Genomic DNA, 18,979 nt, shown 5'->3' on the forward strand with positions numbered 1-18,979 from the left:
CAGACTTATCAAGTCTTTTGATCTTTCTTTTTCTTTTTTTCAGATGAAGGTTTAAGGCTCAGAGAAAAGCAACTTCCCAGGGGTTGCAGAGTTGGTTAGTGTTAGAGCTAAGATTTAAAGTCCACTGTACCATCCTAATCCCTTTCACGAGTAATAGACCTCCCACATGTGCTGTCATCTTTTTTGTCTTCCGTGGTTTCATCTACTTATTCATTCTACAAGCTTCTTCCTAGATACACTAGTTGGCACCATGGGATACATGGACACATGTTCTCCATCCTCTAGGAGATCATAATCTATAGGGGAATATGGACATACACATGATGAACATACACATGATGAGGATAATACGCTATGATCCATAAAGGGTTTTGCACAACCATCATCTAGAAAACAGGAAAAGCAATCAAGGGAGGCTTCACAAAAGAGGGGACATTTGGGTCAGGCCTTGGAGGTTGAGGAGAGGGTTCTAAGGAGGGAAAGGTGGGCAGCAAGAGAAGAGCATCAGGAGAGTAAGAGTGACCACTGTGTTTAGAACTTCCACTAACCCAAGTGGTGAGGCTGTTGGGCTCAAGAGTGAGGGCTCTCCTAAATGCTGTGTATGAAGTTCTGCATGGAGGTGAGATACATATGTTCCAGATATTTAATTGGGAAGGACAGGGTCAGATCTGTGTATCTGAGGAACAGTCACGGTGGGAGGTGGAGGATGGAGTGAAGAAGAGAGAAAGCGTTTAGCAGAGGTTTAGATAGTTGGGGCCCGAGTTACCAAGGGAGGGACATAAGGTAGCAGCACTGATAACTGGGAGGTTCAAGGAAAGACCTGGTGGTTCTCTTCATATGTTTTTGTGTGTGTGTTAGGGGGAGGTGGATGGCAGAGTGGCATCATTAAGGCTGACTCTCATGCTTTTTCGTCTTAAATGGCAAATGCAGGAAGAGAAGCTGGTCCATAGAAGGTAAGGATGGTGAACTTGATTTTGAGAAAATTGAATTTTTGGTCCTTGTGGATCATCCAGCTAGGGCCATGCAGATAGCTAGGCAGTTAGAGGGACGGTTGTGGAACTATGGGTCTGGAGTGAACAGGTGGCGGTTGAAGATCTATGAAGGAAGGAGTGTGCCCAAGGAGGGTAAGAAGTAAGGGAACCATAGGTGAAGCTACAGAAGAAGTTGATGGGCTGGAAGAAGAGAAGGCAGCAAAAGGAATTTAGGAAATGTAGTCAAATGATCAGGAGAGAAGGACACCCAGGAGGCAAGTCATTTGCAAGGTGGGGAATAGATAAGACTGGTAAGTCCCTCTGCGTGCTCAAGCATCACAAAATCTGGAAAGTCACTCTCTCTGACTTTTTTTGTTGGAGGTTTTAGAGTTTTCTTCTTCTTCTTTTTTAATGCTTGCACAGTTTTGATTTTATGGATCACCTTAACAGGAAATCTCTGCAGGAGTTCTAGATAAGAACAGAAGGTCTGTGCAGCAGTGGGTTCCCAGAGGGCTCTGGGCAGATGGGAAACATCCCCCCAAAACAGGCTGGAAAAACACTCCTGAACAGCACACCATCCTTCTGGGGCACCCAGGGGAGGCAAATGAAAGGGGACACAGGTGGATCGCTTTTGTCAGATAGTCCCTGGAGAAATGGGGCCAATTTCAAGCCTGATGCATCTCAATACCATGGGGCAGCCACTGAGAATACGAATGCCTTGTTTCAAAGTGTGAGGCGGAAGCAAAGCGTGCAAAGATTGCTCTGAGAGCTGCTAGGCAGGAGCCTCAGACTCCTCTGTGGTCCCCGCTGCCATCTGGGTAGTCTGTGGACCTGCATGGCCTGCCTGGCCCCAGGCTCCTGCTCTCTCCTCTCCGCCCTAAGGACTGTGCTTCTTCTGCTTCTGTGCTCTCTCCTGGGGAGAATGTCTTGTTCATCCTTCAAGGCTGTTTTTCTCTGGATTCTTCTATGATACCTGGTATAGAGCTGAGCACACAGAAAGAGCTCAATAAACTTTACTTGCTGACTTAACGCTTTTTGTGGGGAGAGAAGATGCTGTTCCTCCCCTCACCAGCCTTCATAGGAAAAAGGCTTCTTTCTCATCCATCCTCCAGCATCTCTGCGCATCCCCTTGCTTCTAGGAGGAGTCTGCCATTGGCTGATCAGAGCCTATCTGGGATGGTCAGTGGACCTGGTTCTTCTCGGAAGGAAGAGCCACTGTTGAAGTTCAATGTTTATGTGAAGTTTGGCCTCTGGCCCGCCCCTTCTTGTAGACCCACTAAGATGGTTGGGAAGCCAGAACCAGGACCTTCTCTGTAAGAAGAGGCCTGGTTATCTCCTCTTGGCAATGAAGCTCAGATGTCACCAGGAAGTACCAACAGACAACTGCTCAGATCTCCTTCCTTTGGGACCGGGGACGGGGTGGCAGTCGATGTGCCTTGTACTGGTCTTTCTCAGCTTTGTAGTCGTGAGATCCCACACTGGTGTGGGAGGTAGAATAGGAGACACAAGTAGAGGTCCAGGAGATTCAGAACGGACACCATGTGGTCTCTTGACTTCAACCACGTTCTCTATTCCAGGCTGTAGTTTTGCACAGGCAAAGCATGCGTTTGCTTGGCAATGTACAAAACTGATGTTTTGTTGCCCATCCAGCAGTTGAGTTTTTGGGTCCACTTCTGGTGGGGTGTTTCAGTATGCTGGGATTGGCACAGAGAACCCACCTGAGCCCTTAATGCCATTTTAAAGGATCAGCACTCCCTTCTGGGCTTACTGAAACAAAGGAAAGGGAGAAGCAATGGCCTGAGGGCTTACATTTCCCCAAATCTGGATACTGAATCATAATGTCCAATGCGATGGTATTTGGAGGTGGGGCATGTGGGACGTGATGAGGTCATGAGGGTGGAGCCCTCGTGAATGGGGTCAGTGCCCTCATAAAAGAGGCCCCCCAGAGCTCCCTGGCCTCTTCCTCCACATAAGGTCATAGGGACAAGCCAGGCAGAGGGCTCCCACCAGACACTGAATGTGCCAGTGCCTTGATCTTGGAATTCCAGCCTCCATAATTATGAGAAGTAAAGGTCTGCTGTCTATAAGCCCACAGTCTGTAGTATTTTGTTACAGCAGCTGGAAGGAGCTAGGACAGTAGGTAAAAGGTGGGCATGTGGGGTAGTGAATGGAAGAGTGAACAAAACCCTGGGTGTTTGAACCCATAGCCCCAAAACCTAACCAGGGACACAGCCTTGGGCAAGGTAACTAACTCTCCTGAGCATCATTTTTTAGTCTGCAAAACCAGAATTTTTAAGTCTACCTCTTAAAGGAGGCTCAGATTAAAATAATAAAGCTGTGTGCTTAGCACATAATACGAACTTAAAGAAACATCAAGTCTTCTCTATTCACAGTGAAATCCAGATAACCGAGGGCATTTCAAAGATCGATGGGAAGCATATTAATTATAAGATGCAAGGCGCTGGCGCTGCCTATAAAATTTCTCCAAGATTCTCTGCAGCAGCTCCTCAGTGTTCATTTCTTTCTGCACACATAAACATTATAACAACCAATTATAGTTTTTTAAATCTAATTATAGGGCTACTCAGGCGTCCAGGGGCTTTGAATTTGCTTTGCATTGTTGGTGTCCATAAGAGGCAAGGAAACCTCTCATTTCTGAAATCGAGTCCAAAAAAAAAAATGACAAGGGATTTGCAAACAGCTCTCTCCAAATCATTTCTAGATATTAAGTTCTAATTGCTCTCCGCAGTCTGTCTTTAAAACAGAGTCTGGGTTGGCATCACGACTGGCTGTTTGCTGGGAAGGTGGAGATCAATGAGTGCGAGTGAACAGCCTCTGGGCAGCTTGGGGTGCAGTTGTAAATGGAAGCTGGGATCACACCCAAAGATGACATTTGTACCACCCGCCAGAATCTGCAAAGCCTGTGGGTCCAATAGTGCTGTTGAGCCTCACAGCGACCCTGAGAGGTAGGTATTCTTAGCCACTTCAACAGATGAAAATACTACGGCTCAGGAAAAGGAAGGGAACCAGAATTTATCAAAATGGATACGGTTCTTTTACCTCTCACAGCAACCTTGGGAAGTGGGTATTGCTATTTCCATTTTACAGATGAGAAAATCGAGGTTCCTGAGAGGTCAAGTACATACATACAGCTAGAGAGGTGCACAGAAGTAGTAAGATCCAGTGCCTCTTTTTTTTTCCCTAGCCTCCTTCTCTTGCTTGCATATTTTCTCCTCCCTCTTCTTTCCTTTCCTCTCTCGTCCCCCCCTTCCTCCCTGTCTGTCCTCTACCCTTTCATCACCATGCTTGCAGACTGAGATACACCGTGCTACCATCACAAAAGATAATATTTCTGTCCTTTCCTCAGTTTATCCTTTTGGGAGAGGAACATCTGCGTGCGTGTGGAACTTGGAGCCCAGGGCTGAGCAAGCACTGTCCTTGCCAGGGTCCGCGACGCTTTGCTTTGCGGGCTGGGAGTCAGCCGTGGTCATAGGGGCAGAGCCCGCCTCCTCTGCTCAAAAGCCCATGACAGAAGAAATGCCAGGGAAAGGCACCTACCATCTGTTGAGCCGCAAAGAATCAGTCAGACACAAAATGAGTTGGAGAGGAAACAAGCACATGTAAATGAAAGCCTGTGCTATGCGTCTGGGGCACAGGGACCCCTCAATCCCCACAACATGCCGACTGTCTGGTCAGGGATCAACTGGGGATGCTTTCCTCACTGTCAGTTTCTTCTCTTCGACTGTGCAGGTGAGTTTGGGGCTCCAGCTGCTATTTCAGCTTGCACCCCTGAGTAAGAGACTCCTGCTGGCCAGCTGCTGCCTGAGAATGCACGTCTCTTCCCCTGAAGCCAGGAACTGGGGCTCGGGGCTGAGTCCCCATCCTTGGTCATGGCCCTTGGGAAGAAAGCCCACCCAGCCTTTCTGTCCCAGTGCCGCCCTGGGTTCCTCTCTCTCTTCCATCCCCCATAGCCCAGTCCATCTCTGACCTAACCATCTAGCAAATTCTTCCTCTCTGGTCCCCGCCCCACCCCACCCCCAACGCCCCCACCACTGTTATCTTGTCCCTACCGTTTCTCACCCCAGAGTCTGGCAACTGCCTTCTATTGGTCTTCCCTAAAGGCCCTCCTGCCTTTCCATCTGCCATGTTAGTGTGATCCTTCTACACACAAAGTCAACCACATCACTGCTTTGAATAAAAGCTTCGGTAATGTCTTCTTTGCCAACTCATCACAACTCCCCAGCTAAGCCTTACACACCCCTCATTTGCAGACACTCACTTTCCAGTCCTCCCTCTCCCCCAACCTCAGTCCTCTCTGGTGACCTGGCTGGTCCAGCAGGAGGCAGTCCAGATGTCAATGTCACCTCCTCTGGGAAGCCTGCCTTGATCTGTTTGCCTCACCTCATTCCTACACATCCTAGCTATTTGGCTAATTACCTTCCCACCCCTGACACTGTAAGCTTTATGAAGGCAGGGACCAGGACTGTGTACCTCCGCTGTGTAGCACAAACAGGCACATAAAGGATGTTTGTTGGGAACGTCAACACCCCGTGCTCCAGGAGTCAGGGGGAAGCATGCACCAGATATGGCCCTTCTTGGCTTCCAACTCTCTACTGGCAGGAGCGAAGAGGGGAGCCCGGGAAGTTTGGGTGAATCTGGCAAGATCCTGTTGTCTCTTGCAGCTCGCCACCCTGAGAGCATCCTCAAGATCCCACATAGTTCTTGGGGAGTCAGGAAACCCATCCTCTTATGGCCCTCCTTAGTACCTTTCCTGATTCATTCACTGCCATAGCAAATACCTATCTACTATATAGTATGTGCATTATCTGCATGCACAGCAGAGGCACACCTACTTATGGAGATATAGCATAGAAGTACCTACATATTCATCTAGACATATGCATATATTTTAATTATTTCTTTGACTCCAACCACTAGATTATAAGATCTAGGAGGGCACTTTTTTTGTCTTTTTTTTGTTCACTGATACATTTTCAGGATCTAACGCAGGTCTGGCTCATAACAGGGATTCAATTTAGCAGAGGTACACAGTCTTTCTTTTTTTCTCTCACTAAAAAACTTTTGATAAAAATGAAGCATAAATACAGAAAACCGCACCAAAGTATAACTTCATGAGCTATTATATATAACGTGTCTGCCTTTGTAATGACCACTGAGTTCATAAAATAGAACTTTGTAGGGCACTATTATAACCCTTTCTCCCACCCCCAATCATTCTCCTTTCCCCTTTATAGCTTTATCATCTATATTTAGACACTACAGCTTAGTCTTGCCATTTTTAATTGAATTTCCTTTATCTTTTAAGTCTTTCAAAAATGTGCAGGTTCTCTCTTTGTCTCTTTATTTTCATTACAACTTATTTATTAAAGAATATGTGCCGTTGGCCTATAGCATTTCCCACTGCCTGGATTTTACTTTTGCAGACTCATTCAATATCCTTTATCCTCCATGATTCTTGCAAGTTGGAAACTGGATTCAAAACCCTGATCAGACTTAGATTTAATCCTTTTGGTAAGACTATAAACGTGTTGTGTTCTTCCCATCAGGAGACATGGTTGTCTCTCCTTTTGTGCTAATAACATCCTCTGATGCTCAATTCCTAGATCCATTAATTCATTGGGATATTAGAAAATGGTGCTATTTTAATTCTATAATTTCTTTGAAAATTATTAGCATGAATAATTTTATGATGTCTTCACTCATCTATTTGGTGATTTTGTGGTACACTTTGTGCAGGCAAGACAGAAAACTATTTTTTTCTTTTCTTTTTTTTTTTTTTTTAACAATTTCCAAGATAACCAATCAGTTCTCTATCTTCCACCATTGGTTACCAACTTTCAAAAATGTCATTATAAACTCATAAAGCTAAAAATATTTGGTGGGTTTTCACTGACCATTTTAACAACTAGCCATACTAAAGCTAAATGATTTCATCTTTGGACAATGGGAACTTCTTTACCATGGCTTCCAAGTCCTTTAGACACGGCTAATAAACTTGATGGCTTCCTTACTTTCTAGTAGGACAAGATGTTCCAGGCTCATCTTGTGTGTTTCTTGCCGCAACTCTGGAATCATATGTACCTTCAAAAACTTTTTTAATAAAAATTGGAATATCATTTCAACAGCACTGCCTGTCCCCTTGTTATGCTCATAGATACTGGGTTGGACATTCTTTATGGGACTTTTCATATTTATATCTCCAATCCAGGATACCACCTTCAATTTTTTAGTTGTCCTATTTCCCTAGGCTCTACTCACTGTGACAGTTTCTTAGACTTCCTTTGCTTTAAGTGACATTGACAGTTGTGAGGCGTACTGTTGTGAGGCGTACTGGCCGGATATATTGTAGAATGTTTTTCAATTGGAATTTGTTTTTTTAGTAATAAATTTATTTTTTATTGGTGTTCAATTTACCAACATACAGAATAACACCCAGTGCTCATCCCGTCAAGTGCCCCTCTCAGTGCCCATCACCCATTCACCCCCACCCCCCGCCCTCCTCCCCTTCCATCACCCCTAGTTCGTTTCCCAGAGTTAGGAGTCTTTATGTTCTGTCTCCCTTTCTGATATTTCCCACAGCCCCCCCCACCATGATTAGGTTATGGGTTTTTGAGAGGAAGACCACAGAGGTTGTGTGCCATTCTCATCCAACATGACTCGTCACTGTTGATGAGAACTTTTATCAGCTGACTGGGAACATTTGTCATGTTTCTCCATGCTTTCCCTCCATGCATACTGTACTCTTTGGAAGGAAGTTACTTTAAGCATAGCCACATCCCCCCCATAGGAGTGAGAAGTTAAATTCCACCAATGAGGACAGAGTACATAAATTATATGGGATTTTTCTGAATAGGAGATTGATCTATTCTTAATTGATTTATTCATTGAATCATTTATTTCTATCAGGATTAACCCATAGATATTTATTTTATATTTTGGGTTACAGCCCAATTCTATTTTATTTATTTTCTTCCTTAGGTTGTTCCATTTTGGCTCTTGGGAGCTCTTTCAGAGGATTCCTGTGTCCCTCTGACAATCTCCCATCATTGTGTATGTGTGTATTTTAATGCTTCCTTATTTTCTGGCCCTCATCATTGTTAATAGGTATGTGATGGTATAGCATCATTGTTTTAATCTGCATTTCTTTAATAGAAAATTATATTGAGCATCTTCTCATATGCTCTTTTGACATTCTTGTACCTTCTCCGGTGAGGTGTTTGTTCAGAGCTGTTGTCTATTTTAAAAAATTGGGTCGTTTGTTTGTTATTGTTGAGTTTTAAGAATTCTTTGTGTATCTTGGATAGAAGTCCTTTATCAGATATGTGAGTTACAGATACTTTATTCTAGTCTGTGGCCCGTGGTTTCATTCCCTGACCAGTGTTTTTCACACACCAGAAATTTTAATTTTAAATAAGTCCAACTTGTCAGTTGTTTCTCTTGTGGATCATGATTTCGGCATTATGTCTAAAAACTCACCACTAAACCCAAGATTACAAATTTCTCCTATGTTTTCTTCTAGAAATTTTATAATGTTGTATTTAGGTATATGGACCATTTCCAGTTGAAAGGTACAAGGTTTGTGTATAGGCTCTTTTGTTTTTCATATGGACATCCAATTTTTCCAGTACTATTTGCCAAAAAAAATCATTTTTCCATTGAATTGACTGTGCACCTTGTCACAAACTAGTTGATTATATATACATTAGTGTGAGTCTATCTCTGGGCTCACTCTTCTGTTAACTAGGTGTCTGTTCTTTCTTTAATATCACGCTCTCTTGAATACAGTAGTTTTATATTATCTTAAAATTATGTAGTATAAATACTCTAGTTTTGTTTGCTTGTTTTTTGGTGTTTTATTGGTTATGCTGCCTCCTCTGTGTAACTAACTTCATCAATGGATATCTACAAACTTGCTTGCTGGGATTTTGAGTGATACTGTATTGAATTTACAATTAGATCCAGTTGGGAAGAACTGGCATCTTAGTAATATCAAGTCTTTGAATCCATGAACATTGAACTTATTTATATTTTAAAAATTTATTTCACTGGTGTTTTTAGTTTTATGTATACAGATCCTGTACCTATGTTGTTAGATATATATTTAAGTATTTAACTTTTGGTGTTTTAAAAATATTTTCTTTAACTTCAAATGCTAATTTTTAATTGCTGGTATATGGGGGCAACTGACTTTTTTTTTTTTTTTTTTTTTTTTTATTTACTTATGATAGTCACAGAGAGAGAGAGAGAGGCAGAGACACAGGCAGAGGGAGAAGCAGGCTCCATGCACCGGGAGCCCGACGTGGGATTCGATCCCGGGTCTCCAGGATCGCGCCCTGGGCCAAAGACAGGCGCCAAACCGCTGCGCCACCCAGGGATCCCGGGCAACTGACTTTTATATATTGACTTTGTATACTGTGAGCTTGCTACACTTGCTCACCAGTTTTAGTTTTTTTGTGGTGGATTTTTTGGGATTTTTTTATGTAGAAAGTCATGTCATTTGCAGAAACACCTAGTTTTATTTCTTCCTTTTCCATACATATACCTTTTATTCATTTTTGTTGTCTTATTTTACTAGCAAGGATGTGTAATATGATATTAAGTAGTTGTAGTGACATAGTACATTCTCAACTTGTTTCTGATATTAAGGGGAAAGGTTCCAGTCAGTCACCACTAAGAATGATGCTAGTCATAGGTTCTTTGTAGATTGTGTTTATCAAGTTAAGGAAGTTCCCTTCTACTCCTAGTTCTCTAAGAATTTTCACTTTAAATGGGCATTGGACTTTGTCAAATGCTTTTTCTGCGTCAATTGATGTGATCATACAATTTTTCTTCTTTAGCTTGTTAATAGGGTGGATTACACTGTTTGATTTTCAAATGCTGAATAAACCTTGCCTATCTGGAATACATTCTATCTGGTCTTAGTGTATAATTATTTTCACACATTGTTGGATTTGATTTGCTAATATTTCATTGAGAAATTCTGTGTTTATATTGATAAAATATATTGGTTTATAGTTTTCCATTATTTCAAAATCTTTACTGGATTTTGGTATTAGGGTAATGTTGCCCTCATAAAATGAGTTAGGAACTGTTCTTCCACTTCTAATTTCTGGATGAGGTTATGTAGAATTGTTATTATTTTTTCTCTATATCTTTGGTAGAATTTATCAGTGAAGCCATTTAGATTTGGTGTTTTATTTTTTTTTTAATTTTATAAATTAATTTTTATTGGTGTTCAATTTACCAACATACAGAATAACACCCAGTGCTCATCCTGTCAAGTGTACCCCTCAGTGCCCGTCACCCATTCACCCCCACCCCCACCCTCCTCCCCCTCCACCACCCCTAGTTCATTTCCCAGAGTTAGAAGTCTTTATGTTCTGTCTCCCTTTCTGATATTTCTCACACATTTCTTCTCCCTTCCCTTATATTCCCTTTCACTATTATTCATATTCCCCAAATGAATGAGAACATACACTGTTTGTCCTTCTCCGGTTACTGTGGCCAAGTTCAAAAAGGGTGTTGCCTGAGTTCTCCTCTGGGATTTTGATGGAATCTTGTCTCACATTTAGATCTTTCATCTATTTTGAGTTTATCTTTGTGTATGGTGCAAGAGAGTGGTCCAGTTTCATTCTTCTGCATGTGGATGTCCAATTTTCCCAGCACCATTTATTGAAGAGACTGTCTTTCTTCCAGTGGATCGTCTTTCCTCCTTTATCGTATATTAGTTGACCATAAAGTTCAGGGTCCACTTCTGGGTTCTCTGTTCTGTTCCGTTGATCTATATGTCTGTTTTTGTGCCAGTACCACACTGTCTTGATGAACACAGCTTTGTAGTACAACCTGAAATCTGGCATTGTGATGCCCCCAGATATGGTTTTCTTTTTTTAAAATTCCCCTGGCTGTTTGGGGTCTTTTCTGATTCCACACAAATCTTAAAATAATTTGTTCTAAGTCTCTGAAGAAAGTCCATGGTATTTTGATAGGGATTGCATTATACGTGTAAATTGCCCTGGGTAACATTGACATTTTCACAATATTAATTCTGCCAATCCATGAGCATGGAATATTTTTCCATCTCTTTGTGTCTTCCTCAATTTCTTTCAGAAGTGTTCTGTAGTTTTTAGGGTATATTTTGAGAACCATTTGAATGGTAAATGGTTCTCCAACCTTTTATTTCTTAGTCAGTTTTAAAATCATTAACTCCATTTCTTTAATTGATATAGGGATATTCAGGGATGCCTGGGTGGCTCAGCAGTTGAGCGTCTGCCTTCGGCTCAGGACGTGATCCCAGAGTTCCAGGATCAAGTCCCGCATTGGGCTCCTGCATGGAGTTTGCTTCTTTTTCCTCTATGTCTCTGCCTCTCTCTGTCTCTCATGAATAAATAAATAAAATCTTTAAATAAAAAGATATAGGGCTATTCAGGTTAACCTTTTCTTCTTGTATGGATTTAGATAGTTTGTGTCTCATTCAACAAATTGGTCTATTTCATCTCAGTCATCAAATTTATGGACCTAGAGTTGTATGTAGTATTCTTTTATTATCATTTCAATGTCCATGGGATCAGTAGCAAAACACTTTCTTTCACTTATGATACTGATAATCTCTGTGTGTGTGTTGCTTTCTCTGCCTCTCTCTTCTGTTTACTTGGCCAGGATACTATCAATTTTATTGATATTTTCAAAGAGCCAGATTTCAGTTTTGTTGATTTTTTCTGTTGTTTTCCTGTTTTCAATTTTGTTGATTTCTGTCCTAATTTATATGATTTCTTGCCTTCTGCTTATTTTAGGTTTAAATTTCTTTCATTCTCTCGTTTCCCAAGGTAGAATTTAGATTATTGATTTTAGATATTCCTCTTGTAATATATGCATTTATTGTCATAAATTCCCTCTAAGCACTGCTTTTACTACTTCTTACAAATTTTGATAAATTGTATTTTCATTTTCACTTAGTTGAAAATATTTTGAAATTTCTCTTGAGATTTTATTTTGGCCCATGTGTTAATATTCACGTGTTTTGACACTCTCTTTGTAGGCAGATACAAGACATAACATACATATTGTTATGTCCTTTTTGAGACCTGACTTTTTTTTTATCATTATATAATGTCCTCTTTGCTACTGATAATTTTTCTTGTTCTGAGTCTACTCTGATTGAAATTAATATAGTTACTACAGCTTTATTTTGATTAGTGTTAGCATGGTATCTCTTTCTCCATGCATTTACTTTTAACATATTTGAGTTTTTGTATTTAAGTGGGTTCTTAAATGGTCTGACCTGCTTGTCTTTTTTTCACTTATTTTTCTCTTTGTATTTAGTTTGAGAGTTTCTACTGACCTATATTCAAGCTCTCTGATTCTTTTGTTGGCCTTGTTGAATCTACTGATGAACACATTCATAATTTCTGTTGCAGTGTTTTTATTTCTAGCATTTGCTTTTGATTCTTTCTTAGAATTTCACTCTTCTTAGGCTGCCTATCTGTCTAATTTTTCCATTAGAACACTTAATATACTGTGGTTGCTTCAGCAGCACCATAAACTAAAATTGGAACGACACAGAGAAGATTAGCATGGCTTCTGCTTAAGGATGATGTTCAAATTCATGAAGAACTCTTAATACATTAAAAATAGTTATTCTAAATTCCTTTTCTGATCATTTTGGCATCTTTGTCATCCCTGAGGCTGATTCTAATGACTGCTTTGTCTCTTCTTTCCTTTTGGGATACCTTGTAATTTTTGGCTGAAAACTGGTCACATTGTATCAGATTGGAGAACCTGAGGCCAATTGATCTTTACTATGAGGATTTCAGTGAACCTCCCTTGGAGTTGGGCTACATTTAGTGTTTGCAGTAGCTATACAGGTACCAGTGGCTTCAAATCCCTCTTGTTCTTGTTTTTGTCTTCCCTCTTGAACTGGGCTCTTCTGAGAACTCCTCCTCAGAAAGAGTCTGTGTCTTGCAGTTCTTTCAGCCATAGTCCACCATTAATATTCTGGATTCTTGTCAGTGTGGTGGGAAGGTTGGGGGAGGGGACTCTGCCTTTTACTCTTCTTTTTAATAATAAAAATAAATTCTTCCTTCTCACCTTCTGTTCCTCTCAAAGCATCCCTTGCTGTGTTTATGTGCTCTATGTTCCTTCTTTTTAGGTCTTCATTTCTGAAATGTATCTTTCTTTTCCTTTTTATTTCCTTCCTGAGCTCTCTTGTTGAATTTCTAAGTTTTTCTACTTCTGGTTTAGGTTGTTATTTCATGTCTTGAGTCACATGAGATGCTTCCATTACTTTTGAAATAGTAAATTAAAGGTTTGATATTTGCTGTGGGCTTGTTTGGAGTGTTTTCATCAACTGTAAGGACATTGATCTACTTTTTCCTCTCTTTTTTCATATAATAGCTGAGCATGGGATTGCCACTAGCATGTTTTGTTGCTCACCTTTGTGTCAAACTAACTTTGCTGAACTTCTAGAAATAGTGTGGTTTAGGAGAATTAATTTTTACCTCTCCAGAGCTCTCTCTTTAGTTGTTTTTATGTGGTGTTCAAAAGTGTGATGGCTATATTCTCTTTCCACTTTTACAACAACCCTGGCTTTTCCTCTTTTCTATAGTCCTTACTGTGGACTGTGGGATCTTCTTGATTACCACCACACAGATCCTTCCAAGGTGCTATCCTGGGAGGGAGACAGGGTGGTCGGTGTGGCAGGTTCCCAGTGTGTGACAGTTCTCGCTCTTCAGACCCTACTGTAGGCCTTTGCACTCAATGGGTGCTGGATTGGACAAACTCCCTCACTTCCAGCTGCTTTTTCAATTTGCCTTGTGGTACTTCCCAGTGAATATTTATTGGCTAGATAGATATTCTATCTATCTGGAGTTCTTTTGTTCCCAGACATGACAGGTGCCTACTTGCTTGTTTCTGATTCCTCCCGCATGGATGCTGATGTCACACTAATCCTGTGGCTACTGGGAGATTGTCTCCACCCACTTCCATTTGGGAATTTATGGAGCATCATCTCATCTGTTTTCATTGTCAATACAGTCCACCGAGTGGTTTTGCTATCTAGCTTTTCAGATATGTGGGAATTTTGAGAGATTCAGAAATACACCACCTTCTGCTACCGTGTCCCTGGAGTTCCCTTTCTCCTTCTCCTAGTATCCCTGCTAATCCAGAGAAAGTCAAGCATGGCCATTCTTGGAGTGTTCCCTAGCTTGAACCCCTTTTATCATTGCAGACACAGAGCCTGTGTTAGTTCACTCCTTCTTCAGCCATGGTGCCCACCACATCTTCACACAAACCCTTTACTCTAGACTCTCCCACAGGCCCTCTACACTACAAACACAAAGTTTTTCATACCCCTGTGCCTTTGTCAGTGCTGGGAATGCTCTTCCACATACTCTTTCTATCTCATCCCACTCAGCTCAACATACTACCTTCCCTACAAACTCTTCCTTAAGCCATCTGGTCAGAATGAAATGGTAATTTTTGTACAAAGTAGCTAAGTACTTAGAAACACAGACTCTATCCTGGGTTCAATTCCTAGCTCAGTCATTATATAGGTGTGTGACCTTAGGTAATTCCTCATCTAAAAAATGGAAATAAGAGTGACCACTCACTTATTGGTTGCCTTTGAGGCTTTGCTGAGACAATCTGTGGCAGGGATTTAGCACATTCCCCCTAATGACACACTCATTAACTGGACGTCATCAATGATGTCTCTCTCTCCTGTTAAATTACATCTTAGAGGATGCAGACCTCCTCTTACAACATTATACACCTTCAAGGACTGGCATATTGCCAACCTGTATTAGAATTTGACAAATATGTGTCAATTACATGAAAGGGGAAAATTCAAGGCAAGTTTAGGGAGAAGGGACTTTACTTGAGAAAAGAGGCAGCAGCTTCCTTAAAGTGGAGGAAGAGCAAAAAGCATGGCCACTGGACTGACCCAGGACAAAGTTCAAATGCTGGCTCTGGCACCTGTGACCTGTACAATATATGTCTGGGTCTGAGAGACTGTCAAGAGCCCAGACTCTGGAATGAGACTTCCTGGATTGGAATTTGGGCTATAACATTTTCAACAGTGAGACCTTGTACAAAGTATCCCACTACTCTGGGCCTCAGTCCTCTCCTCTTTACAATGGGGATGAGAGCAGTACCTACCTCATAGTGTTACCATGAGGATTTCATGAGTTACTGCATGTAAAGTATTTGGAACAGTGACTGGCCTCATATAGGTGTTTGCAGTATGATTAAAGTGCCAATTTTGCTGGCCCAGGAACCTAGGATGCTGAATCTATGAACAACAAAGAGGTGATGAACAGAGGAACAAAACCAGGGTGATAGAGGCTCAAATACTTGCTGCCTTCATGGGTGCAATGTCAAAAAGAGTGGGACCTGTTTTGATTTTGGTTGTTGTTTTTATTATGATTATGGGCAAGATCATTGCCAGGGCAGAGCAATGGGATTACTCAGAGTAAGACAACCAGGATAGACACTGATATTGTCAAGCATTTTGGTGTGGATCCTGGATCCCATTATTTTAAATTCTGATCCCTTGGAAAGATCAGCTGGCTGGCTCCAGGTGAGGGACCATGAATTCACAGAGATATTTCATCTGAAAACTTACCTTGAAGAAGGAAGCAAACTTTGTATGGCCGTGATAAACAGAAGAAGGATAAATGCACACACCAAGTTTGACTTGAATACTTCATCCCTCATTTGAGAATACTGTAATTTTTAAAAAAAAGGAAAATAAATTACTTCACTGCAAAGGTGGACTTCAGGATCAGTTAAGTTTTACCAGTGCTTGGGTTGAGGGAAGACAGCGAGAAGAAATAAAGCATTACATGATCTTTTTTTTTTTAAAGAGGAATCTGTATCTTAATTAACCCTTCATGGAACATTAACTCCATCCCTCCTTCCAACCTTCCAGGGAGAGCCCAGGAGTGAATACAATTCCCTTTGCAGCAAAAGGGAATGGGATGGGGACTCTGCGCAAGCCTCTCCAGCTCTCCTCCCTCTGAACTAGCATCACTTGGACCAACAGAAGAGCACACATCCATATATGTCACAAATCAAATTCACATTGACTTTCTTCATGAGTAAACTTAAGTCATGGAAGGGTCTTGCGCTGTTTTTTGTTAGGTGTGAGATACAGACAAAGGTTTCACCTGGGTCTTCCTGCCTCCTTTTTTCATGAAAACTATTAAAAAATAAGATCACAGAATATTAGAAGAGACAGCATCCTAAGAGAGCTCCAGCAAGTGCATTTCATTTCACATGGAGAAACCCAATGATCGCCCCATGTGCTCCATGTCCTTCTGTTGTTTGCTCCAGGCTGCCCTGTGGAATGGTGCTAACTTCATTTTGATTATCCAGAGGGCTCAGTAATTTCACTGTTTAGCCTGAAAAGCTTCTGGAAGGCCAACACTCAATAGGCACTCTCCCTATTCCTGTCTAGTTTTCTGAACCATCTTGGAGTCCCTAAATGAAGAAGAATCCAATTCATTTAGAAGGGGGAAAGGATCTTTATAACTGAAGAATTAGTCTCAATTAAGCCCCACATTTTCCCTCAATGCCAGAGAGGTCAAGCAACTTGCCATAGATGACACAGCATGCAGATCATTTTTAGGTCAGGGGAACAGAAAGCTAAGCCTGGCTTTGGAACTTTGTAATCCCTGGTTTGAAATTCCATAATTATATAAAAGAAATAAGTAAATAAAATTCTGGCAATACTGCAGGCTCCACATCCCCAATAGCAAGAGAAGGTTTGAGTCAGGTCAACGAAATAATAAAATCCGTCCAACTTGTGGTTGGTGCGGTAGTCACCATCAACAGTTGCATGATTTTTATTCTCTTGCCTACTTCTGGTGTGGTCGGGGTTTTAGACTTAATGGACTGCTCCGTGTTATGGCTAATATGTGGGGAATAGCAATGTCCTGCAGCTGGCAAGCTCCACAGGGGAAGTGCAACACTACTCAGAGAGTGCATGTTCACTGCTGCTTCGGGGCAATGATTTTCCATCTGTTCCCCAGTACTGAGACCTCTGTCTGCTTGCTGACAACCTGCTTGGTGTCTGGAGGGGAAACTTGAATATTTCCCCAAAGAATCATGAGAAGTCACCCTCACTCCTGAAAAAACTACAGAATATCTGTATTACAAAGAGCACTACCTAAGAATGGGAACACAATCGTAGACAGGTTTCCGCATGCCAGCATGGAAATCAGTAAGTTAGCCCCAAAGCAGTTAACGCAAGGGAAGATACATGTCTGAATTTCTTTTAACAACTAATTGTATGAGATATAATTATCCCTTGTCAGCTGGCTCATGAATTTCACACCAGCGTTGTGACGTTGACCAGATCGTGAGATTATTAAAACAACAACAACAACTTTTAGTATACCTAATCCATATCTTCCTCATTTTCTGCATCTTCATCATCCCCACAATCATCATCACAGCTTGGAGTTGTAATGGCCTTGAGGAATCCTTTCTGTGATATCCCTAAGATCTACTCAAATGCCTGCTGATTTTCCTCAGATGACCTTTTCTGCTTTGTTGGGGCAAGTGGGTTTCTTTCTTCTGGGTTGGGACAGGCTCTAAACACTCTTTACTTGGTCACTCCCAGTGCCTGAGAACTCACTCCTTTGCAAAGGCTTCCTTTTCCCTGTTGGGTCCGTTTTTACTGTGAAGAGATCTTTCCTATAGACCCCAAGTCTGAGTCTCTGCCTCCTTTCCTTTCCTGAATGCTTCTCACTGATGACCTTCAAAATGTCACATAGTCATCATTTGTCCAGCCTAAAGTTGCACATGGCTTTAGGTGTTTCAGGCAGTTTGGAAAGACTTTCTCGGGTTCCAAATCTTCCACTCTGTCTGTGCCTCACTGTGAGGGAAACCAGTTTCTTTGAACTTCGCTTTTCTGATCTGTCAGATAGGGAGATGAATATAATTCATAGGTTCCCAACGTTATCATCTTATTTGTCCCAGAATTTAATAATAAATTCTATTATTTTCATGTCTGAACTCCAGTGCCAGCACCGTCATAAGAAAGAGTCTTCTAATATTTGGGACCCTGATGTCAAGTGAATGTAAAATGCTGGATTTCAGAATGGAGCGTATGGTTACTTTGGAAGCACAAAAGAGGACAGAACTATGGAAAGAATATTCCTAATTGGCTCCGGATAATAGGGTACTGATATCGGGTAGTGATTCATTTCACTTCCTCTTGACTTGTGAAGGTCTGAACGCTCAGGCTCGCAGCTATATTAAGTTACACGTCCGTTCTCTCCTGCCATCACTAGACACTGCTCACCTCACGTCTATTCTGTCCTCACGCGGCCCCACTTATCCTTTTAAGTCTTAGTGGTGAGCAAAATGAACTAACCTAGAATGAGACTACCTGGATTGGATGCCTGGCTCCAATACCTCCCAGCTATAGAGCCCTGGACAAGTTTACTAAGCTTTTTATGCCATGGTTTGCTCACCAAGACAATAAGGATAATAATAGGAACTCTCTCATTAGGGTTGCTGAGAGAATGAAAGAGTTAACAGATGCAAAATGCCTGGAGCAGGCGCCTAAGGGGCATGGCAACCTCATACAAGTGTTTCCTGTAATCAATTAGTTGTACTTATTTTATTGCCATGCTTTTTACTTTTTCCAAGCCTGCTTTCAACCTTGGTGTTGCCTTCTAGAATGCTGTCTTCCATTCCTCTGTACACAATGGTTCCTTGTACTCCATAGGGTCCCCCAGAGTGTGGCTGACTGATCGGTCCATCCAGTTAGAAAGGTTTCTTTTGAAAGAAATTATAATCCGTATGTGGTTTGTGGTGTTTTTTTTTTTGTTGTTGTTTGTTTGTTTGTTTGTTTTTGTCTCAGGAAAAGACCCTGCCTTTATTCCTTCCCCTGCCTCCTAAAAGATCCTCCACCAGCAGGAAGAATTCTCCACTTCTCCAGGGACTTTTAGGAAAGGTATCCTTGGAAATGACCACTGGGCCTT

The 18,979-nt window shown here is 41.5% G+C and overlaps 1 protein-coding gene and 1 non-coding gene across 2 annotated transcripts in view; one reads left to right on the forward strand and one right to left on the reverse strand.

Moving 5' to 3' along the window:
• The window catches only part of ADCY8 (adenylate cyclase 8), a 209,477-nt gene that overhangs the window by 50,758 nt on the left and 139,740 nt on the right, over positions 1–18,979 (reverse strand). Inside the window, exon 9 of the mRNA XM_055314450.1 lies at positions 15,610–15,710. Within this exon, the coding sequence (XP_055170425.1) occupies positions 15,610–15,710 (101 nt within the window). The remainder of the gene's footprint in view (positions 1–15,609; positions 15,711–18,979) is intronic.
• On the forward strand, positions 12,509–12,614 carry LOC129502685 (U6 spliceosomal RNA). The gene has a single exon (XR_008663008.1). It is a non-coding gene; the product is annotated as a U6 spliceosomal RNA (small nuclear RNA).

Source organism: Nyctereutes procyonoides, unplaced genomic scaffold (genome assembly GCF_905146905.1).
Source record: "Nyctereutes procyonoides isolate TBG_1078 unplaced genomic scaffold, NYPRO_anot_genome, whole genome shotgun sequence".
NCBI lineage: Eukaryota > Metazoa > Chordata > Mammalia > Carnivora > Canidae > Nyctereutes > Nyctereutes procyonoides.